The 23,134-nt window shown below is 56.7% G+C and overlaps 1 protein-coding gene and 1 long non-coding RNA gene across 2 annotated transcripts; one reads left to right on the plus strand and one right to left on the minus strand.

Annotated features, from left to right (window-relative positions):
- Positions 1-554: 554 nt before the first annotated feature.
- CPSF4L (cleavage and polyadenylation specific factor 4 like) lies at positions 555-10,642 on the minus strand. Its single transcript, XM_045165186.1, has 8 exons — positions 10,522-10,642; positions 8,343-8,472; positions 4,430-4,525; positions 4,185-4,280; positions 2,162-2,324; positions 1,555-1,709; positions 1,025-1,102; positions 555-736 (listed from the first exon to the last, which is right to left on the minus strand). Exons 2-8 carry the CDS (start codon positions 8,371-8,373, stop codon positions 555-557), a joined length of 801 nt encoding a protein of 266 aa, XP_045021121.1. The 5' UTR covers positions 8,374-8,472; positions 10,522-10,642.
- A 298-nt stretch (positions 10,643-10,940) lies between these two features.
- Positions 10,941-13,623, plus strand: LOC123332496. Its single transcript, XR_006549267.2, has 2 exons — positions 10,941-11,931; positions 12,298-13,623. It is a non-coding gene; the product is annotated as an uncharacterized LOC123332496 (long non-coding RNA).
- Positions 13,624-23,134: the final 9,511 nt, after the last annotated feature.

Raw genomic sequence — 23,134 nt, forward strand, 5'->3', positions numbered from 1 at the left:
CATTCTTCACCTGCCGCCCGCTCACAACCACCCAGTGAGGCCAAAGTGGCCGTCACATTCCCCCAGAGAGAGGGTGCAGGCTTGAGAACGGTGGTGGTCTGGCTGCGTGCCGTGTGTCACATACCCGCCCAGGGAGCAGCTGTCTGCTGGGCCAGCGTGCTCTTGGACGGTCTTGCCCCCCGCCCTCTCCCCTTCCACCAAGCGGGATAAGGCCGCTGCCTGTGTCTGCAAGACCGGCGGGCCTAGTCCCTCCACACCATCCCTCTTCTCTTCCTCCAGCAGGCCTGGCCTGGCCTCTCCAGGCCTCGCCCCGTGGGTTAGGCTGCCCGGGGGGCTGACTTAGACGATGACAGATCACATGGTGCTTGCTGCCCCATGTCACTTCCTCACCTCCTGGGGCAAGCCTCGTTGGTACCGTCTACCTCCCCTCCCTGCCCCCATGATCCCTCACGTAAGACAAGCACAGTATCAAATCCTGAATTTAAGGAAGCCGTCCAGGGAAGCAGCTGTCGCGCAAAAGAAGCTTGATTTAATCGCCAGTTTACAACAGTAGCTCAGGCCGGGTGCAGCGCAAGCGCCGGGAGCGGCGTGCGTGTGTGCATACGGCCACGGGGAGCCGAGCAGGGTGCACCCTCAAGCTGGCCGCGCCGGCACTGCGCTTCCCTGCTGCATGGCTGACTCATTGCTGCCACGGACGTGAGCCCCCACTCCTGCTGTGTCTGCAGCAGCTCGCTCACTTAGAGGAGAAGAGGAAGCGGGAAGCAGGCTGCTTCGGCCTCTGTGCTGGTTAGCGGGCAGCACGGCCTTCCAGCATCTTCACTACAGAAGGTCCTCCCGTTCCCCAGACCAACGTGGGGTCTTGTGTTTTAATGAGTCCTACCAGTTGACTCTTACTGGCATAACAGCTCATTTTTCAACACTAAAAGAGAAAAAGTTAACCGTGTGACTTTTTGTAAATTCACATCCCAAGAGAAAAAAAAGCCAAATTCTCTCGGGCAGCGTAGGAGACCGTTAGCTGGCTTACTGAGGAACCTGGCTTCTACTCTTAAATGAAGTTCCTTGTTTGGCCTGAGAAAGGCCTTGAGATCCACGCCCAGCATCGCTAACCCAGAGAACAGGGCTGGACACGTAAAGAGGAGGACAGCATCGTTTGAGGAGGGCGAGCCCTGTGCCCCCTTCACCTCTCATCCCTGCACTACTGCTGTCTTGCAAAACAGAGCGCAGAGGATAATTTAGAGTCTGTCTCTTCAAGGTGTGAAACATGATGGTTTTCTTTCTGATGAGCCAAAGACAGCAACCAGGAAAGGCAAAGTGTGGGCTTCCCTGGTGGTCCAGTGGTTGAGAATCCACCTGCCAATGCAGGGGACACGAGTTCAATCCCGGATCCAGGAAGACCCCACAGGCTGTGGGGCAACTTGGCCTGTGTGGGAAACTACTGAGCCCCCGGGCCCAGAGCCCGAGCTCCGCAGCCAGAGGAGCCCCCGCGACGAGAAGGCCGAGCTCCGCAGCCAGAGCAGCCCCCGCGACGAGAAGGCCAAGCTCCGCAGCCAGAACAGCCCCTGCGACGAGAAGGCCGAGCTCCGCAGCTGAAGAGGAGTCCCCGCGACATGAAGGGCGAGCTCCACAGCTGAAGAGGAGTCCCCGTGACACGAAGGGCGAGCTCCGCAGCTAGAGAGGAGCCCCCGCAACAAGAAGGCCGAGCTCTGCAGCTAGAGAAGAGCCCCTGCTCGCCACAACTGGAGACCCAGCACAGCCAAAGATAAAATGAATTCTTTAAAAAATGCAAGCTGGGTGACATCCGATAAAATGAATTCTTTAAAAAATGCAAGCTGGGTGACATCCCCTTCCTTACCAAGCTGCCCCCTCCCCCCAGCACATCTTAAGGCCATTATGTATAAATAACTCAAGGGATCACTGGGCAGCAAAACAGGGCCTGGAAGATGTCTAACTCATTAGCCTTTTAAAGAAAGAAACAGTCTGTCTGGCAGGGGAAGCAAATAAAGTAAGGTTGAGACCTTACAATCGGAACATTTGGTTTACCAGCCAAATTGCCCCATTCTCTCTTAATTCACCAAAACCTGAGTCTGGCTTCTTAACCCGCTGCTAATCACCCCTCCCCTGGTCCTCAACCCAGCAACAGCCCAGTTCCGTCCTCACTCACCCTGTAGCACGGCCCGCTCCAGCACCTGAGCCCCAGGCAGTGGGCAGCCCCCGGCTCACGGGGCCTCGTCTGAGGATGAGGAGGCAGGCACTCTTGTCAGGGAGGGGGCCCCGCTTGGTTCCCAGGCAGGAGGAAGTACGGACCCCAGGGGCTGCTTGACAAGCTGCAGATAAAGTGAAGCCAGGAGGAAACACTGCAGACACCCACTGTGTACAGACAAGGCAGCTTTACACAGAGGGCAGAGGGCCTGGCCAGGCGTCCAGGCCGTGAATGGCCTTGTTTTACAGCTTAATTGCCGAAAGCATCCCTTTGGATGGAAGTTAGAAATGGGCTTGTGAATTCCCCCGTGCAGATGATCACGGCCCCCCTGCCATCAGCCGTCCCACCGGGGACCAGCAGGGGTCGCCCTCCTCCCCTGCCAGCACCACCCCAGCCTAGCGCTGGAGAGGGAAGCCTCATTGGTGTCCAACTCTTTGGGACACCACGGACTGTGGCCCGCCAGGCTCCCCTGTCCATGGGATTTCCCAGGCAAGAATACTGCAGTGGGTTGCTATTTCCTTCAAGGGATCTTCCGGACCCAGGGATCAAACCCACGTCTCCTGTGTCTCCTGCACTGGCAGGCAGATTATTTACCACTGAGTCACAAGGGGTAGCACTGGATACAGAACCCCTACTTAACAAGAGTTCAGTAGCTGCCCCCAGCATCCATGCTCCCCATTTGGCCTCTGTCAAACTTAACCAGCATCCAGCCATCCCCACCAGGGACCAGCAAGCATTGTCTATAGCAACCCAAACAGTAAATATTTTTGGCTTTGCAGGCCATCTGGTCTGTGTTGCAGCTACTCAACTCTGCCATCGTGCCATCGTATGCGTGAGCACAGTCAGAGACAGGAAATGTAAATGATGAGCTTGGCCCCGTTCCAGTGGAACTATTTATAAACACTGGAGTTTCATCTCTGTGTGTCAAAAAATACTACATTGGGTTTTTCTTTTTTTCTTCACAACCTTTAAAAAAAAGTCACCCTTAGGTTCCAGGTTGTACAGAAACAGACAGAGGGCCCGATTCGCCCCGCAGGCTGTGCCTTGCCGACTGGGGACTGTTGTTCAGTTGCTCAGTCCTGTCCCACCCTGTGAGCCCATGGACTGCAGCGCTCCAGGCCTCTCTGTCCTTCACAGTCTCCCAGAGTTTGCTCAGGCTCGTGACCCAGGATGGAGGCCCTCATTATCAAGGCTTGTTATCAGTGGAAGCAGCGTCTGTTCCCACGGGGACCAGCCACGAGCAGGGTGGCCCTGACGCAGAACAGCTCTGGACCACAAAGCCTCAGCTTGGCCCCAGGTCCTTTCATTAAAACCCACACATGTGTTAATCGAGCCAAAGAAGGAGAAGGGCTGGGGACTGAGACGTTCTGCCGAAAGCAGAGATGACAGAAGTGCGAGGGGGTCTGGGAGGAAGGACCCCATATGAGCACCTTTCCCGGGATGAGCAGATGGGGGGAGGGTGAGAGCGTGCGGCAACAGTGCAGGGCTGGGGAGGCGGCCCCCCCCCGCCCCCCCCCCCCTCCCCCCCGCCCCCCCCCCCCCCCCCCCCCCGCATGCTGGAAAGGAGTGAGCCCGCCGCCCCCTGCCTGCCTGCACTCACCTTCAGGTAACTTGGGTTGAATGAAACATTCATCCTGGGACTGAAGGAGGCATGGAGAGACAGACAATCACAGCGTGGCTCTAAGCCCCACTTCCCACCGCCGGCTCACTAACACCCCTGCACCGGCCTGCTGCCCCGATTGCGTGTTCTCGGAACCCCACAGGGAAGGCCCTGAATAAGCTGACAGGACTGGTTAGAGTTCAGCAGGACCAAGGAGAGGTGGGCGCAGGGGGAGCCCCGCCCCGAGAACCTCACGGGTGGATGCTGGCCGGACGCTTCACTCCCCACCTCGGGCCAGCGAAGGTACAGAAGGCTCTAGAAGCCAGAGTGGGCCCAGCACGGTGGGGCGACAGCAGGGGCGTCAGGTTGGTCTCTCACACTTACTGTGCAAATTGGTACCTGGGTCCTTCCGGGCAGGAGCCAGCTTTAAGTAGTTAGTACACTTTGTCCTGCGGACATGTCGGTACTTACACAGTGGACCTGCTGGCAAAGAGAAAACGGAGGCCAGACGGATCTTCTTTAGCAAGGGAAGGTGGGGGCAGAGACAGACCGCCTCAGGAAGGTGCGTCCCTACCCTGCCGGGAGACACCCCCACATCCCCTGGAGCCCCCTTTCCGTCAGGGCCTCACCGTGCTTGCAGAAACCTCGGTCGTCCCCCGGACAGTCCTGGGTCTTGAAGGCCGGCTTCACGTGGAGGAACGGACGTTCCTTGTTGCTGCAGTCCCCTGAAAATCCCAGCATTCTCTGTGCACAAGCAGGCGCGTCTTCGAGGTCACATCCACCCTCCTGGAACAAGACTGCCCCTGCCCCTTGCACACAGGCCACTTGCCTGCCTTCTGGGGGTCAGCGCTTTTTTGAGGATAGCAAGAAATTTCTCCTCTCTCCGGCAAGCTAAGAAAGGTGGATCCCACCCGTATTGGCTCAGTGGGGCTTGGGTATGAATACACTCATCTGGAGGAGGTGGGGCAGGGCCAGATGTTCAGAAGGAGGGACTGGAACTGAAGGTATTCAGGGGCTACTTGGGAGAAGGAACGAGGAGAGGTGGGGAAGAGGAGACCCCTAGCCAGCAGCTAGAGATCCAGGAAGACCCCGACCCTGCATGGAGATGTTGCTCCTCTGTCCATGGGATTTCCCAGGCAAGATACTGGAGTGGGTTGCCAGGCCCTCCTCCAGGGGATCTTCCCGACCCAGGGATCGAACCCACGTCTCTCATGTCTCCTCCACTGGCAGGCGGGTTCTTTACCACTAGCGCCACCTGGGAAGCCCTGTACCATGATTAAAGCTTCATCTCTACGATGAAACCTATAAGGCTTCCAGAACCTACATAGTTCTTTCTGGGGGAAATGCCGCAAGAGCAGAGCACTGCTTCAAAGTTGGCACAGAGATGAAATAAACGGGACCCAGAGGGACACCTGTGGTTTCACGGGGCCTGCGCTGTAACCCGTCTATTTGTGGATCTGACCAAAACTCCTGGTTCCTAGGAGGAGCCAGCCCTATTAGCACAGACCACCAGGAGTTTGGGGAGGGAGTCTAAGCCTGCTTAGCTTCCACACAAGGCCCCGGGGACTCTGAAGGGACCAAGGGGGAAGCCTCAGCCCTTTTTTTACCTCATTCAAGTAGAGAACTGGGGAGTGTTTCCAATCTCATCCTCCTTAAAAGCCTACAACTTATCAATGAAAGATCAGAAGGAGAAATTAAGGAAACAATCCCACTTACCACTGCATCTAAAAGAATAAAATACTTAGGAATAAACCTATCTAAAGAGGCCAAAGACTTGTAGTACTCCAAAAACTAGAAGATGCTGATGAAAGAAATCAACAATGATACAAGCTGACGGAAAGATACACTGTGTGCTTAGACCGGAGGAATCTGTAGCGCTAGAACGACTGTACTACCCAAGGCAGGGACCTCCCCGATGGCTCAGTGGTAAAGAATTTGCCTGCAATGCGGGAGACACAGGTTCAATCCCTAGATCAGGAAGATCTCCTGGAGGAGGAAATGGCAACCCACTCCAGCACTCTTGCCTGAAAAATCCCATGGACAGAGAAGCCTGGCAGGCTACGGTCCACAGGGTTGCAAAGAGGTGGACATGACTTAGCGACTCAGCACAACACACAGGACCCAAGGCAATCTACAGATTCAACACAAGCCCCATCAAATTACCAGTGGCATTTTTCACAGGTTTTTTGTTTTATATGTGTGTATGTATGTGTGTGTGTAAAATAGATAACCAACAGAGACCTACTGTATAGCATGGGAAACTGTACTCAATATTTTTTAATAACTTATAATGGAAAAAGATCTGAAAAAAGTACATATATATATATATAAATGAATCACTTTGCTGTACCCTGAAACTAACACAACATTGTAAATCAACTGTACTTTAAAAAAGAAAACAAAAAACAAAAACACCCTGCAACTTAGCGCTTTTCAGGGCCAAAAGGAACACCACAATGTCAATTCCACTGGTTTCCAAACAGGTCTATTCTATACCTCGGGCTTCTGCAAAGCGAGGTCTCTCCTGAGCCCCGAAGAACGCCATGGCTTCCCCAGAATTCAACCTCCGCCCTTTCGCAGTCCTCTCATTTCACAAAGGAGGACACCGGGGCTCCGAGAGGAGGGACCTTGCGTCCATTACCACTGGCTTCCTCACACTGAAAGGTGTGCATGCAGCTGTCCGCGTGGGCTCTCGGCACGGCGCTCCCCTGGGCTCCAGCCTTCGGAAGAAGGGAGGTGACCCCCCGGGACTGGCGAGCAGTGGCAGAGGCGGCCTTTTCCGCGCCGCCCGGTGTGGCTGCCGTTCCTCTTTCCGCCAGCAGGTGGCGCACGCCCCCCGCCTGCCGTCGGCCGGGCCGCCGCGGCTGGTACCTTTGGGACGGGCACTCGTCCACTTGTAGGGCCAGGACCCCCGCTTCCTACCTCCTTTCAGCGGCCCTTTCCCGCTGCTACATCTCCCCAACAATAGTTTTTAAGTAAAACCATTCCTTCCAGTAAGACCAATAATTACACTTTGATAAGCACGGTATATCTAATAATAGAGACATTCATTCATTGACTCCAAGAGCCAAAAAAGAAAAAACCTGGCTTACACACCACAACCCTGGTGTCCACACACGCCCTCACGCTGGGGATTGCGCGAGGGCAGACAGGGACCTGGTCCTGTTCCCAAATCCATGCCCAGCACGGCCCCCACTCCCCGAAGGAAACCAGGCAAGGTTAATTAAAAGAATAAAGTGTCCTTTTAACTTATGACCAAGGAGGGGCCAGGCTCCGGATAAACTCGGTCCTTTCCTACAAGGGACGCACATGCGGGCAGCCCTCATGAACTGCCACCACTGGCCGGGAGGGGCAGGAAACAGGATTGAGCCCGAGGGAAGCTCTTGCTGACCCTGAGGGGGACGCCTTCTTCCTGGATACCCAGGACTCCCCCCACCCCATCAACACTAATGAGGGACAGCTGCCCGCAGCCCCACTGACGTCTCAAAGCCCAGCCGCCTGGCTCAGAGGTGTCCCTGGAGGCTGGCCCCCCCTCCCTCCGAGTCCCTCTTCAGAATACAGTTTGAAAACCACTGGACTAGATAATCCTTAAAGCTTCTTCCAGCTCTGAAAAGCAGTGAACTGAAAAAGTTTATCGGAAAAGCTAAGACCTGAAACACACACACAGATCCCGTTCTTAAAGGAGGCGGTGGCTTCCCCCTGCATGGCCCCTAGGATGGCAAGAGAAAGACTGGAGTCAGAGGGAGGGGACGCGCGGGTCATACAAGGTCTCTGCAGGGGGCCGAACTTATGAAGCTCATGACGGCCCCTTCACGGTGACCCTCTGCTGCTCATCAGTGATGCTGAGGCAGTCTAGTCGCTCAGTTGGGTCTGACTCTTTGCGGCCCCATGGACTGTAGGCTCCTCTGTCCGTGGGATTTCCCAGACAAGAACACTGGAGTGGGTTGCTGTTTCCTTCTCCAGGGGATCTTCCCGACCCAGGAAACGAACCTGGGTCTCCTGCACTGCAGGGGGATTCTTTACTGACTGAGCTAGGAGAGAAGCCCCCAATCAGTGATGCTAGTTTTCCGTTTAGGGAAGCGATGTAAAGCTTTCTTCTAAAGGAAGCGAAAAATAGCAAGATGGTTGAAAGAGGCGGCGATGGGGCAGGTGCGTCCAGCCCCACCGTGAAAGTGCGGGCTGTTTGGGAAACACTGGCTCCGACACTCCCTGGGGCTCCAGAGACCGCCTCCTTTCCAGACAGCCCGTCTGGCTGTGTGATTAGCCGGACGGGGCAGGGTAACAATTCGGCCTTTGATTCCCGCCCCACCCTCCCCTTCCCTGGGGCGGGGCGGGGGTGGGGAGGACGGGCTTCGTGTGCCTGAGCCTGGCAGGGCAGTGGAGCGGGGCTCAGAAGACAGGTCCGATTTTTGTAGATGGGTTGGAGAAGTAGGGTGGCCTGGCCTGCCACCTGGGACGCTCGAGACCTCCTTTGGGGGCCCTTCCCAAATTTCCTTCCCCTCCCTCGGGATGGGGGGCAGCGCAGGAAGGGGCATCGCCCACCGGACTTGAAGGAGAAGTGGCACTTGGGCATCCTGGCGACATCGTTCTGGTGCAGGAACTTGCACTGGTCGCCCTTCTTGCACACCACTGGCTTCTCGCCCCTGGTCGTGCCGGAACGGTCACAGCTTCCCTGGGGACCCAGAGCACCTGGCTGGGGGCCCCACACACCCAGAGCCTGGGCCCAGCTCAGCCCTAGCAGGAGGTACCGCCGTCCCTTCCCCTGGCGGAGGCTGGAACTGGGGGCCAGAGACGGCTTAACAGACAGCCCCCAGCCCTCTCTGCCCGACATGATGCTCTGGCCCTTCTCGAACCCCAAAAATGCCCCCCCAGGGCGGACACCTCCCAAAGCACCCATCACACCCCATCCCCTCCAGCCTGACAATGCAGGGGTGGGGGCGGGGGTTGGTTTCCAGCCCTGGTCCCTCCAGGCCCCCAACCCAGCTAGGCCCCAGCACAAAGGAAGAACTCGTTAAGGGCCTGCGGAACTCACGTCTTAAAAAATAATACAAATGCTGTTTCCTGATTCCGGAGATCTAACGTGGTGACGTGAGAGGCAACCTTGTAACAATTCAGAAGGAAATGGAAAGGTTATATTTCGCTCTTTGTCATCTTAGTTCAGGCGGTCTTGCCTATGGCAGGAAGGACACCCCTCAGTTTCTAAACAGGATACCCCTCAGTTTCTAAACAGGACCGGTGTTGTGCTGAGCCAACTCTATGGTAGCGTTTTCGGGAGGTGTTCCTTCTGATGGTCTTACTCTCCACCTCTGGCCATTGGCTCACCTGGCTCTGACCTTCCAGACCTAAGAACACTTTTATTTCTTTGCAAGAGGGTATCTCTGTGAAACCCTGCTCTAGAGACTGGATGGACCAAGCTGAGGATTCAAAGCCTGGAGTGACCAACCAGTTCATTCCTCCTCCTCACCCCACTGTCCAGGGCTGCCCCAAACATGAACTAGTCACATGGCCACACAGGCTCCCGGTCCCCTGCCTGGGCCCCTCCTGGCCCCCCAGCTTCCCCGGAACAGAATCACTTGGATCCTAAAAGCAGGCCCTAAACTCATTCTGGGTTTCTCAACCTAACTCTAGAGGGGAACTGGAGACCCCCAAATTGGAGGCAAGACTTCTGAGGGCAACTGGATTTCTACAGGAGGAGCCCGTGAGTGGTTCAGAAACCAGAAGACGGGAACACCTGATTTATGTCAGCCCCCCCTCACAGAATGTCTGCAATGGGGGAGAGAGGTTTGGAAGAGCGCACGGTTGGACCCCTTTGGGGAGGGGGAGACATAAGTTTCTAAGACTGCAGCCTGAACTTTCTTAGGACACAGGAATGGAGGGGCCCACTAAACGGGTCCCAGATTAACTCAGAGGGGCAGGAAGGAAGCCCCTCTCCTGGCCAGGGGAGAATTAAGAACTCAGGGGCCTCCTGGGAGCACACATTTGACACCACAAACACTCCCACCTACAGCTGGGCAGAAAGAAGGGACTGTCTCCTTGCAGGCAGCCGTGCCTGCCCTAATGGGTGCTATGAAGTCAGGGACATCCCTGGGAGGTGGTGGGTAGCCCCCTTGATGGCCCCACCCACTTGCCCTTTGCCCTGAGAATGAACTCATGCCCCTTCCCACCTCCCCTTCCTCACGTGCAAATCCAGCACCCCAGTCCCGGCCAAGTGAGCCTGCCAGCCCTCACCTCTGCCCACTCGCCTTTCTCACAGAGCCTTTTGGTGAAGAAGGTGCACACAGCTGTGCCTGACTCTGGGGGCGAAGAAGGCAGAGGGGGCGCTGTGGCTGCCGGAGGGCCTTCACCCCCTGCCCCCCAAGGCGTGGACCTCTAGGTGCTGGCCTCCAGGAACCAGCCTCTGGACTCAACAGCTAAGCGCCCTGAACTCTGCAGTGGAGACGATAGACTGGGGGCCCAAGGCTGGCCTGGCGCTCAGGCGGCCCGTGGGGTCATCCCAGCTTCTTTCAATTGACCCCCTAGGGTCTCCGCTTTGCCAGCAGCCTGCCCCGTTTTCTGGCTTCCTGGAAAGGATGTAAGGGGGACAGGGGGGGTGCCTGAGAAGCAAGAGGCTACGCTGGGGGGTCCCAGCCAGACAGGACGGTGGGCCAGAGCCCTCCTCCACCTCTCTGGTGAGCAGCTGAGAGGAAGCTGGGGGCAGACTAGGGGTCCCAGCCGCACTCACTGTCCATGGCCTGGAAATCAGGAGCCCAGTGCCCTTCTGCGTCTCCACGTCCTTCTCGAAGGCTAAGGCCAGCCACTCCAGCCCCACGATGACCTCCTGCACCCTCTCCGCCCTGCTGGGGCTGAAGAAAGGCCCTCAGGCCTCCAAGGTGGACCTTATTATATAGCTCCTCGGAGGCCCTTAAAGGGCCAGGCTCTGCGGAGGCCCTCCACCCCCCCACCCCGGCGGGCTGCACCCCCGCACCCGGCCGTTTCCCGCTCCTGCCCCACGCAGGGGCGCAGAGCCCGGGGCCCCACACCCCACCCCGGGAACACAAGACCCGTTCCCGATGCGCGCTGCTGGGTAGGGACGAGCGAGCCCCCCCCTCCCCCCACTGCTCGTCTGCAGGCTCCCAAACACGCAGCGTCCCCAAACCTGTGTTCAGGTGACTTTGTGGGGGTTTTTGGCCCAGCACCGGGTCTTGGTTGCAGCGTGTGGGATCTAGTTCCCCTACCAGGGATCGAACCCAGGCCCCCTGCATCGGGAGCTCAGAGTCTTAGCCACTGGGCCTCCAGGGAAGTCCCCCCGGGTTCACACTTTTCACGTGAAGGCACGGCCGCAGGTGTAAGCTGTGAGGAGAGTTGCACAAGCCAGCCCCAGCGAGGCCGCCCTAATGCTCAGATTCACAGGAGCTGGAGGAGCCTGGGAGCCGGAGGGCGAGGGGGTGGGGCGAGGGTGCGAGGGGGTGGGGCGAGGGTGCGAGGGGGTGGGGCGAGGGTGCGAGGGGGTGGGGCGAGGGTGCGGCGGGATCAGGCCCACCCCCCATCCCCGCCCCAGTTACCCTACCATCGGGCCCCCGCCCGCGGGGACCCCTGACGCCCCTCCTCCGGCCTGAGTGACAAGCAGGAGCGAGCTCTTCACACGAGAGCAGGGAGAGAGAAGAAATCCGGGGGAATCGGAAATCTCTGAATGAATAGCGCTTTGTTCGTCCGGCACACAATCCCGAGCCGGCCGGGCGGGAGGGCGGGCCGAGCAGGGGCCGCGGCCTCCCAGCCCGGATTCCGCGGGCCACCCGCGCGCCTCCCGCCCCTGAGAAAGCGCTTTGTACACGAAATCTCTATGCAAATGTTGTTTTATGATCACTACACCACCCCTGCCCCCAGGCCCGGGACGTCTGCAGAAGCTCTCAAAGGAGCACTTGAGGACTCTAACACGGGCCGGCCTCCACCTCCCGCCGCTCTGGCCCCCCGCGGCCTTCCCCCTCCACCAGGCTGAGGTCGCAGCGTTGCGGAGGAATGGGCGCCCGCAACCCAGGCGCCCTCCTTGCTGGACAGAGCGGGCAAGGCCGGCAGCACCCGACAGGCCCGCAGCTGGGCCAACACGACGGAGCCTGCTGGCTTTTGTTTCCGCGTGGCCTTCGCTCCCCGAGTGGTAGTTGTTGTTTTGAACTCCGGTCAGAAAAGGAAACAGAGAGATAGGCCCCTGGAGCCCCGGAGGGGAGGGGTGGGGCAGGGACAGGATCCAGGAGACTCCAGAGCTCGGAGCTCCCGCCAGCTGCACCCCCGGGAGTCAGAGGGGTTGTGGGGGGGCGGGGAGGGCTCTCGGAGGGGGGTCTGGTGACGATGGGGGAGGGGAGGGACAGTGTCGGGGTGGGGGGTGGTCAGCAGTGTGAGAGCAGGGGCATGGTGCACCATGGCAGGCCAAGGCAAGGTCAGGGCCTCGGTTCTGTGGAAGCGTGGGCCCTGGACCTGGAGCGTCTTTTAGGACTGTTTTCTGTTTTTTGTTTTAATCATGAAGCCCGTGGGGAGCTCGTTCAAGGTGCTGTCACACACACAGCACCCTGGAGAACGGAGTGTCAGGAGACCACTTCGCGGATGGTACAAAATAATAATTACAGTCCTGGAGACGTCTTTGGGGGCGCCTCCCAGCACCTTGGTGGCCCAAGAAGACTTCATCATAAGGGCTGACGAGGAGACCGCTCCCTCATCCACCCCCGCCCCACCCCACCCCCGCCGCCAAGGCCCCCCACCGCCCCCCACCCCCAGAAGGTGCGTGCAGGGCGACGTCGGTGGGTTCCCTCCTCCTCTGCCTTGCCGTCGGCAGCGCGGCGTGAGTGACAGCACCCTGCTCGCAGGATGTGGGCTTCTCCGAATCCCTCCGGGAGTGGGCTGCCTGGTCTCCTCCAGGAGGTTCCAAGTCCTCACCTCGCCTGCCTGTGGCTGTGACCTTATTTGGAAACTGGGTCTCCGCAGACACAGACGCAATTAAATTAAAGATCTCAAGGTGAGATCATCCTGGAATTCAGGTGACTCCTAAACACAATGACGGGTGTCCTTACAAGAGAATAGAAGGCGACTGGAGACGCTGAGATGCAGAAGAGCCCCACAGAAGGAGCCTCGCGAAGCCGGGAAGAGACTGGAGGCACCCGAGGGACCCCACGGAGGCCGCCCCTACTGGAAGCCAGGAGCGGACCAGGGGCTCCTCCCGCAGGGGCTCCGGAAGGAACCAACCTGTGAACCTTCAGGTGTGCGCCAGGTGTGCCCAGCCGTGTCCGACTCTTCGCGCCCCCTTGGACTGTAGCCGGCTGGGCTCCTCTGTCCATCTCCAGGCAAGAGTGGGTTGCCATGTCCTCCTCCAGGGGATCTTCCCCACCCAGGGATCAAACCTGCATCCTTGGCATCTCCTGCATTGGCAGGGGGTTCTTTATCACTGCACCACCTGGGAAGCGCTTTGACACCTCGGTAGTGAGAGTGAATTTCTGTTGCTTTAAGCCACCGCCTCTGTGTCCATTTGTTACAGCAGCTTCAGGAAACATCTTCCCACCTGGAGACCGAGCTTCCACAAGTCCCCGCCCTTTCTACAGAGGCGCAAATAAGCATGTAGACAAGTCGGGCGATTGGCAAGGTCCCACAGCTCACGAGCATCAGAGCTGGGAGCTGGGGGGACTTCTCTGGTGGTCCAGAGGTTAAGACTCAGCACTTCCACTGCAGGGGACATGACTTCAATCACTGGTCAGGAACAAAGATCCCGCATGCCACGCAGCCAAGAAAAAAGTAAAGAAAAACTTGGACATGACCTAAATACCCATCAATTAGTCTGCCTGGTTAAATAAATTATTTAAAACAAAAAAAAAGAATTGAGAGTCAGATCTGGGTCTCCCAACTGGCAGGCCCTTTGCATCTTCTCTGTCTCAGAACTAGCGATGCTGCCCACCCTGCACCCCCATTTATATTCCTCCCTCAGGGTTCTGGAGTGGACCGTGGATCATGCAAGGATAAAAAGCCAGCCCCAGGCCAGGGGAACCCTGGCGACGCCTGAGGGAGGGTGCTGGGCTGGGGCAGGGGTAGAGGGAGCTCTGGCATGTCCCCTCTGGAACCTTCCATCTCCTCTTCTGTGCCCTGGAGCTGATCCCCCAGCATTTGTGTTTTCATTTATTACTTAATTCATGGCTGCAAAGTGGACATGCAAATCACTGTACAAACAGTGGTGTTAATTTTTAATCACCATCATTACGAGCTTCTCGTTGAACTCGGACTGCGGATTTCCTGAGTCATCATCCCCGCGCTCCTTTCCCTTTCTGAAAGCACAGCTCTGAAAAGCAGGGTCTGCGGGAGCTCTGCAATTCTCCTGCCTGGAACTGGCCGAGGTCATGGAGGTCATGAGCTCTGCCAGGCCTGGGATGGGTCCCAGCCCGGGCTTTTCTGGGTAGCGTGTGGCCACACCCCCCTGGGTACCCCTGCATCTGCCTTACCCCCAGCTCGAACGCTAGCATTGGCATCGGGCAGGTCAGGGTTCACACCTTGGTTCTGTGGGTCCCCAGCCTGCTGTCCCAGGCCACCTCTCTGAACCTCAGATTCTGCGACAGTAAAAGGGAGACCCACAGCATGACCTCTGGGGGAACTGAGGTTGGTGAGAAGTCCTCGTGGCTGCCTGACACAGCAGGTAGGTGCTGTGAGGTGTGACCCGATGTTCAAGGGCCTGCCCTTGAACCTGCCCCCAGGTCCCTGGGGCCACCCTTCTCCAAATATATTATTCCGTCCAGCCCCTCATAAAAGGTCCTTCAGGGTGGGGGCAGGGGGCTCCACGCCGTGCAATTGTTGCTGGAGGGGCTCTAGGTCCAGTAGGGATGGGCCTGGCTGCTGGAGAGCTGTTGGGGGAGGACAGAGGGCAGAGGAAGCACCACCTCCCGCCGTGACACTCAGCTGCTGCTCTGGGCCAGAACAGTGGGCCCGCGTGCCCTGCCCCTTTGCTGCTCTTTGTGCCTGAGATGCCACTTGGCGGGGACAGCTGTTGGTTTCACAAGAGGCACTGGACGTGCAGGGCGGGGATGTCCAGCAGCCGGGACGGTCCTGCTGTGTCCCTGCCCCGGAGCTTGGCCTCTGGGAGCCCGCGGTTCTAGGAAATCTGCTCTGGGTGGGGCATCCCCTTCCCCCAGGGGCACGGACCCAGTAACAGGGCTACTGACCCTCCCAGGTTTCTCATCACGGCTTCCTCCAGTCTTCTGCAACCGCTCAAGGGGCTTCTACCCATTTTGCAGATAAACCAAGGCCCAGAGAGGTGAAGCAATCGCTTAAAGCTCATGCAGCAAGTGGGTGTCAGAATGGGAACCTAGACTCCTGACTCTGTGTGTGTGTGTGTGTTAGTGGCTCGGTCGTGTCTGGCTCTGTGACCCCATGGACTGTAGCCCACCAGGCTCCTCTGTTCATGGGATTTTCCAAGCGAGAATACTAGAATGAGTTGCCATTTCCTCCTCCAGGAGCTCTTCCTGACCCAGGGAACGAATGTGTGTGCATCGCAGGCAGATTCTTTACCATCTGAGCCACCAGGGAAGCCCAGACTCCTAACTATTGAACCTACTTGCTGCTGCTAAGTCATGTCAGTTGTGTCCGACTTTGTGTGACCCCATAGACGGCAGCCCACCAGGCTCCCCCATCCCTGGGATTCTCCAGGCAAGAACACTGGAGTGGGTTGCCATTTCCTTCTCCAATGTATGAAAGTGAAAAGTGAAAGTGAAGTCACTCAGTTGTGTCCGACTCTTAGAGACCCCATGGACTGCAGCCCACCAGGCTCCCCCATCCCTGGGATTCTCCAGGCAAGAACACTGGAGTGGGTTGCCATTTCCTTCTCCAATGCATGAGACTGAAAAGTGAAAGTGAAGTTGCTCAGTCGTGTCCGAACCTACTTACTGGACTACAAAACCCCAGGGGGAAAGCCATTCATTCTCTTCTACAGTTGATAAGAACCAGTGCTCACTGGCTTTGGTGAGCTTCCCAAAGACCACCAGCTCAGTCTACACGACCGCAAGCTCCTACCAGTCAACAAAACTGCAGTTCAGGAAAGGCACCCCCCACCCCATCCAGGCTGGTAAGACTACCAAGACCTCCGTGACCCAAGGCTGTGCCTGTGGGCTGGCATGTGGATTGTACTTCTAGCCAGAGAGTCAAAGAGACAGGACATTTGGGGCTCAGGGAATCAGTCCTGGCCCAGGGAATGTCCCAATAGCTTATCTCTTCCAATGAGAGAGAGAGAGACTGAGATTTGAAGGTAGTACACTGCTGCTCTGAAGTTGAGGGCGGGGGCACAAGCCAAGGAAACAGCTTCTAAAAGTTGGAAGAGGCAAAAAAATGAATTCTTCCCTGGAACCCCCAGAAGGAAGGCAGGCCTGCCAGCACCGTGATCCTAGCTCAGTGAAGGCCCTTTCTAACCTCCAGAGTTGTGAGACAATACATCTGTGTTGGGCTTCCCAGGTGGCACCAGGGGTAAAGAATCTGCCTGCCAAAGAAGGAGATGCAAATGACTGGGGTTTGACCCCTGGGTCGGGAAGATCCCCTGGAGGAGGAAATGGCAACCCCCTCTGGGATTCTTGCCTGGGAAATCCCATGGACAGAGGAGCCTGGTGGGCTACAGTCCATGGGGCCGCAAAGAGTCAGACATGACTGAAGCCACCGAGCATGCACACATTTGGTACAGAAACAACATGGAAACAGAGACAGACGGGAAAGCTGTTGGTAACAGGCAGCGGAATCCTACGATGCAGGACACAGAGGGACTGGGGAACAAGACCACTTTGGTCTCACCTGAGCAGCAAGGACGGGGGCTCAGGAGGCCGTGAAACAGAGGCGAGGCAGGCAGTAAAGGATGGGATTCCCCAGCAGCAGCCACAGGGGGATCCGCTTCTGGCCCTGTGCGGCTGGATCCGGCTCTCCGGCTCTTGCGAGACTTTCAAGGAGCTGGGACAGAAAACAAAACAGACCAAAAAAGGGACTTCCCTGGTGGTCCAGTGGTTAGGGCTCTGAGCTCTGGGCTGAGGGGCAGGGGTTCAATTCCTGGCCAGGGAGCTAAGACCTCGCATGCTGCGTGCTGCGATGAAAAAACAAACCGACAGACAAATTCCCCCAAAAAGTCAAGGGGCTGGGAGCTCGGGAAGAGTCTTGAATCTGAGGCCTTGGGAGTCACGGAAGGAGCCACCTTTGCAGCCTTGGGTCTGCTCAAGGTCAAGAGTCACAGTAGACCATAATTGTGAGCAAGGTTCTAGTATCTAATTCCCACATCCAGGGGGACGCTCCTGCACCCCTCACCCTCACTCAGGGGAGGAAGAGGAAGGTTTGTGTAGAACACAGGCCGCCAGCTGGTCGCCAACACCATGATGGATGAGTCCTCCCTGGTCCGGCCTGGTGCACTCACTTTGATGGATGGGGGCCAAGGTCACAGGTTCGATCTGCCTTTGGGTCAATTGAGTCCAGACGACAAAGTCCATTTTCATCACCAAAGACTGCCCTCCGGTCTGTTATCTCCAAATGATTCTTGGGTCATGGGGCAGACAGACTGGGTACAGATGGAAAAAACCCTCCAGCCTTGACTGTTGACAGGGAGTCGTGTCGACTTTGTGTGCAAAGCCCAGGGGGTGTGTGGGTGGCAGGAGCAGGCAAGCAGAGGGCAGCCACCCCTCCCCACTGCCAGCCTGGATGAAGCATCCTGACCCCCGGGTGGGTGGCTGGGGAAGAAGTCAGGGCCCCAGGCGCCAGGGGGGTGGGGTGGAGAACCTCGCCCACGCTGACCTTCCTGCCTGTCAGACATTCGTCAAACCCACCCAGCTGCCCTTGCCTGTGTTACTCCTTGGCTTGGCCTTGAATTCTGTCTCTGGACCAAGACGCCCCGTCTAGATGAGCAGCTCCAGACACATGGGGAGTCACCCCCGTCAGCTCAGGGCCCACGGACGGGGCGTACACAGCAGACACTTATTTTTCTCAGTTTGGGAGGCTGGAAGTCCAAGGTGAAGGTCCCACCTTGGTTGGCTTTTGCTGAAGTCTCTTTGGCCACCTTCTCACTGTGTGCGTCTTCACATGTGGATAGAGAGTGAGCTCTGGGCTCTGCTCTTATCAGGACACTAGCTTTATCACGGGCTGGGCTTCCCTGGTGGCTCAGATGGTAAAGAATCTGCCTGCAATGCAGGAGACCTGGGTCCAATCCCTGGGTTGGGAAGCTCCCCTGGAGAAGGGAATAGCAAGCCACTGCAGTATTCTTGCCTAGAAAGTTCCATGGACAGACCATGGGGTCACAAAGAGTTGGACACTACTGAGTGACTAACACACACACCCACTCTTGTGACCTCATCTAATCCTAATCATCCCCCCAAGGCCTCACTTCCTGATAACCACCCCCTCCATGCAGCCACCTATTAATACACCTCAAATCTGACCCCAGGATGAGAAATCAGAAAACCACCTCCGTGGGGCTGCTACTCTGAGAAGACCCTCAGAGGAACATGTTACTGGCTAAGATGAGGAACCAGCTTTCTCAATTAAAGTAGGTAACAAAATGCATGTCCATTTCCCTCCCAGAAGGCTCCATAAACATTTTTATATTTTGAATTAAAAAACAAAAAGTGACCTAAACACATTTTTAAATTGGCTTTTTTTTCTTTTAATTTTTATTTATTTTCATTGTTTATCTTAACTGTATCTTTGGGGGGAGGTGCCGTGCTGGGTCTTTGCTGCCACCTGGGCTTTTCTCTACCGGCTGCGAGAAGCCTCCCCTGTGGTGCAGGCTTCTCTTGCGGTGGCTTCTCTTGTCGCAGAGCGCGGGCTCCAGGATGGGCGGCCTCAGTAGCTGTGGGTTTTGGTCGCTAGAGCACAGACTCAATAGTTGTGGCACACGGACCTAGCTGCTCCTTGGCACGTGGGATTTCCCCAGACCCAGGATCGAACGCCTTGCCTTCTACATTGGCAGGCAGATTCTTCACCACTGAGACATCAGGGAAGGAAGGCCCTGGCCTTTATTCATTATTATTATTTTTTTTTAAAGGAATTTCCTGGTGGTCCAGTGGAACCACCCGGCGCTTTCACTGCAACGGGCCAAGAAAAAGAAAAGGTATCCCACCACTCTGATAAGAGCTGTGGTTTTCATTACCGCAGGGATGTTCAGCAATGTAGGGGCCCATTTTGGATCGATGTGGGGCATGGCTGGCTGGGGATACTCCCAGCACGCAGTGGGCAGAGGCCAGGGACACGGCTCACATCCCCAAGGGGCACGGGACAGCTCGCGACAACGAAGAAGGATCCAGGCCCCCACGTGCCCACAGTGCTGAGGCTGAGAAATCCCGCTCTGTCTGGAAGAATCGAAACTGCCTCTCTCGGATGAATGATTGGATAGTTTGGGCCCGGCCCTCCATAGAGTTGGTTTTATTGATCTGTGCCTTGGCATCAAGCCCTTGATTTACACTGAGCAGACACGCAGAGGTGGTGTTTGCGTGACTGAATCTGTTAGGAGGCTGTTTGCTTTTTTCTTTTTAACTTTTTATTTTCTGTTGGGGGGTCGCACAGAGTCGGACACAACTGAGCGACTTCACTTTCACTTTTCACTTTGATGCACTGGAGAAGGAAATGGCAACGCACTCCAGTGTTCTTGCCTGGAGAATCCCAGGGACGGGGGAGCCTGGTGGGCTGCCGTCTATGGGGTCGCACAGAGTCGGACACGACTGAAGCGACTTAGCAGCAGCAGCAGCAGAGCCAGTTGGCCGTGTTGTGATAGTTTCAGATGAACAGTGAAGGGACGCCGCCATGCGGATACGTTTCCATTCTGTTACGAGACTGTACTGGGGACACCGGCTGGGACCCCAGCCCTGCCCTCTTATCTCACAAGAACCCCTCTCAGAAAGAACTCAGTGTCAGAAAAAGCCGCTTCTGGAATTGTTCTAACCGCGTGGACTTTGTGAGTCTCGTAGCGGGGGGATTTCCCTCTTCGCTTTGACTGGTAGGAAGCTCAGAGCCCACGCTGCAGTTCACGCTGGAGCGCACTTCTGCGCTCCATCCTCTTGGCTCACTGCACTGTTTGTTCCAGCCTAGTTTTCTCTCTGATCTATTTTTGTCCTATTGTATTTTACGTATTTTTGTAAGCTGCCTCCAATTCTTTGGGGGAACAAAGCAGGATAAAAAAAAAAAAAAACCCACAACATTCAGCAGAGCCCAGTGGCCTCGGCTTTTTTTTTTTTTTAACATAGTGTCACTTCAGTGTTGGAGGCCCCGGGAAGGCAGCTCTCCGGCTCCTCCTGTCTCCTCCTGGGAGTCTTGGAGCACAGAAGCTCCGTGTGTAAGAGCAACAGGCTTCAGAGGCAAAACCTCCAACCTCCATCTGCCTGCAAATACCTTCCCTCCCCCGAAGCCTTCTCCCCAGCTCCCATCTGGCTATTGGCAGGAAGCCACAGGGCCCCGGGAGCCTGCGAAAGGGAAGTCGATCGACAAGCTCACCCGCTTTCACTCCTGACTTTGCTCTCTTGAATCTTTTTCTTTTCATTCTTTTTTTTTTTTGATTGAAGTATAGCTGATTTACAGCGTTGCACCAATCTCTTCTGTACAGCAAAGTGACTCAGCTATACATATATTCTTTTTTAAATATTCTTTTCCACTATGATTTATCCAAGAAGATTGGATAAGCTTGTTTGTTTTTCAATATTTATTTATTTTGGCTGCTCCAGGTCTTAGTTGCAGCATGCGAGCTCTTGGTTGAGGCACGTGGGATCTAGTTGCTTGACCAGGGATTGAACCGGGATTGAACCGGGTCCCCTGCCCTGGGAGCTCAGAGTGTTAGCCACTGGACCACCAGGGAAGTCCCAGGACATTGTTTATCCACACTTTCCTGCATCTTGACTCAGGGTCTTTGGGGTCTAGGGATACTCTTGTTGATCAGGCACTTAGTCGTGTCTGACTCTGCAGCATGGACCACAGCACGCCAGGCTCCCTTGTCCCTCACTGTCTCTTGGAGTTTGCTCAGATTCATGTCCATTGAGTCAATGATGCTATCGAACCACCCCATCCTCTGCCACCCTCTTCTCCTCTTAGGGGCATTTTGCATGCAGGTTATTACTGCAAGGGAGGGGCCATGCCAGGCAGGGTCCCCACCTGAGTGTGGACTCCGGACATTTGGGAGGCTGCCCCCCCGGCACCCTGGCAACAGCACGCTCCTGGCTCTGCCCCATGCAGTCCACCTGGTCAGGCTGTGCCTCATCTGTCACACCAGAGCCAAGCCAGCCCAGTCCACCTCACAGGGTCTGCTCACAAGACTGCAGCCAGTCTGCCTTCTCTAGCCTCTGTCTTCCCATCTGTAGAATGGGTGGAAGTGGGTGGTGAACCAGATCCTAAAATGTGCCGATCCTTAGACTGCCCCTCTCTGCAGGTGTCCTGACCCCTTCTTCTTTTTTTAGTCTTAGTTGTGGCATGCGAAATCTTTAGTTGTGGCGTGGGGGATCTAGTCCCCTGACCAGGGATCGAACCCAGATCCCCTGCAGTGGGAGCAAGGAGTCTTAGCCACTGGACCACCAGGCGAGTCCGTGTCCTGACCCCTTTTATCCCTTTTCTATTTCTTGTGTTCATCTTCTGGGAACATGGAGCAACCCTGGTGAAGAGGAGGCGGTGGCTGGAGTGTGAGAATGGAGTCAAAGGGGAGCCCTGTGGGACCAGCCTGGTACCCAGCCAGGAGGAGGGCACGAGGCTGCGGCTGGAGACAGAGGCCAGCCCCAAGCGACCCCAGGAAGGGCAGAGGCACCACCTGCAGAGCCCTTTGGACGATGTGAAGTGGCAGTAGCTGCTGAAAGTGTCCTGGCGCCGCCAGACCCTCCCCCGGGTGCAAACACACCCCCCTTCCTCTTGGGCACACCCCGACCAGCCCGGCTGTCAGCTCAGCCTTTCTGCGCTGCTCTGCCCAGTAGGTCACTGGCCCCACCTGGTCATCCCAGGCTCCAAAGCGGACATCACCAGGTTAGGATGGATAGTGGTTGCAAGCAAGGGCTTTGGAGCTGGTGCCTGGTCCGCATCCACCTCCTCCACTTTCTAGCCCAGTGGCCCAGCAGCAGTCTTAGGACACACACAGCCCTCCTGTGATCACAGCAGAGCCGTATGCACCCAGCAAAGAGCAGAGCCCCTCGACAGATCGGGGAGGCCGAGGGGAGGCGCCTTGGCGGTGGATGGACCAGGTGGGGTTCGTCCTAACACATCTCTGAGCCGTGACTGCAGCCCTGCCTGGCGCAGGTTTTGGGGGTCCCATGTAATTTTCGGAAATGTTAGCTGCCATCTGAATTAAAATTACTGTGTTATTACCCAGAGAGAGTTCCCAGCTCTTGTTTTGAGCTGTCAGAGGTGGAGGGAGCCCTACAGAGCAGCTCAGGGAGATGCTCCATGGGGGTCCTAGGGTTCTCAGGCAAACCTCTGAGACCGAAGGGGAGAAAGGACCACCCTCCCACGCCCCCAACTGCCCCCCCAGCCCCAGAGAAGCTCTGGTTTATCTGTTTGTATAATACCTCATGAGAAAAACAACTGTTGTTTTTTTTTTTAAGTTGAAAGCAACTGAACTAGAGCCTAAATTTTAAAGATGGAGAAACTAAAACTGCCCAGATAGGGAACAGAACTGGTCCAAGGCGACAGGACGAACGACGGTCCACGCTGCTGGCTGGGCTGGTCTTGCCTGGTTATCCCACACTTGTCTGGTGGGCGCATTGGGCCCCAGGTCGGAAACCATGCTTCCGAAGTGTGGGGCCAGCCGGGCCTCTGCAAGCCCCCGGGTGGTCCTGAACTGTCAAGGAGCAAGTCTGCAGCTTTGGGGGAGGGGCTGGGAGCAGCCAGCCACGGGTGAATGGCCACGGGTGCAGTGGGCGGCGGGGGGTGGGGGGGCAGGTACACGATGTCTCAGAGGCACGGCCCCCTACACCTGCCTGAGCCTTTGCTAACAGGGCATCCCTCTCTCCAATGCCCTAAGAGCTGGGAGACCCATCATTCCCACTGGGCTTGGATGTCCCCCTGCAACCCCGGCCACCACCCCATCTACTCATAACTTCACACCTCTCATTACCTCTAATGAGCCAGTCTAGGGACAGAGGGACTTGGCGACATTTTAATTACGCTTCTAATTGCTCCCCAGGAGGATGATGAGCACATGCCTGAATTTCTCCCCGGGACAGGGGCAGGGTTTCCCGAACTCAGATCTCAGCCACGCGGGGCCCCCAGGTGGAAAGGAGGGCATTGGAGGGGCAGTGACAGCCCCACCCAGGCTGACAGTCATGCCCTAGGGATGCGCCCACGCAGAGGGGAAGGGGTGAGGGAGGGGCTGACCGCTGGGATCCCAGGGTCCCACTCGGGGCTGACAC

This window comes from Bubalus bubalis, chromosome 3 (assembly GCF_019923935.1).
Source record: "Bubalus bubalis isolate 160015118507 breed Murrah chromosome 3, NDDB_SH_1, whole genome shotgun sequence".
In the NCBI taxonomy this organism is placed as follows: Eukaryota; Metazoa; Chordata; class Mammalia; order Artiodactyla; family Bovidae; genus Bubalus; species Bubalus bubalis.

Excerpts from the sequence above, each read along its gene's own strand:
- CPSF4L (XM_045165186.1), bottom strand. The coding sequence starts at position 8,373 with ATGCCCAAGTGCCACTTCTCCTTCAAGTCCG. Across the intron at positions 1,710-2,161 it reads GGAGCGGGCCGTGCTACAGG|CTGCAGAGCTCGGCCTTCTT; the intron begins GTGAGTGAGGAC and ends GCTCTTCTCTAG. Across the intron at positions 1,103-1,554 it reads GCCTTCTCGTCGCAGGGGCT|CGATGCTGGGCGTGGATCTC; the intron begins GTTCTGGCTGCG and ends TCTCTGGGTTAG.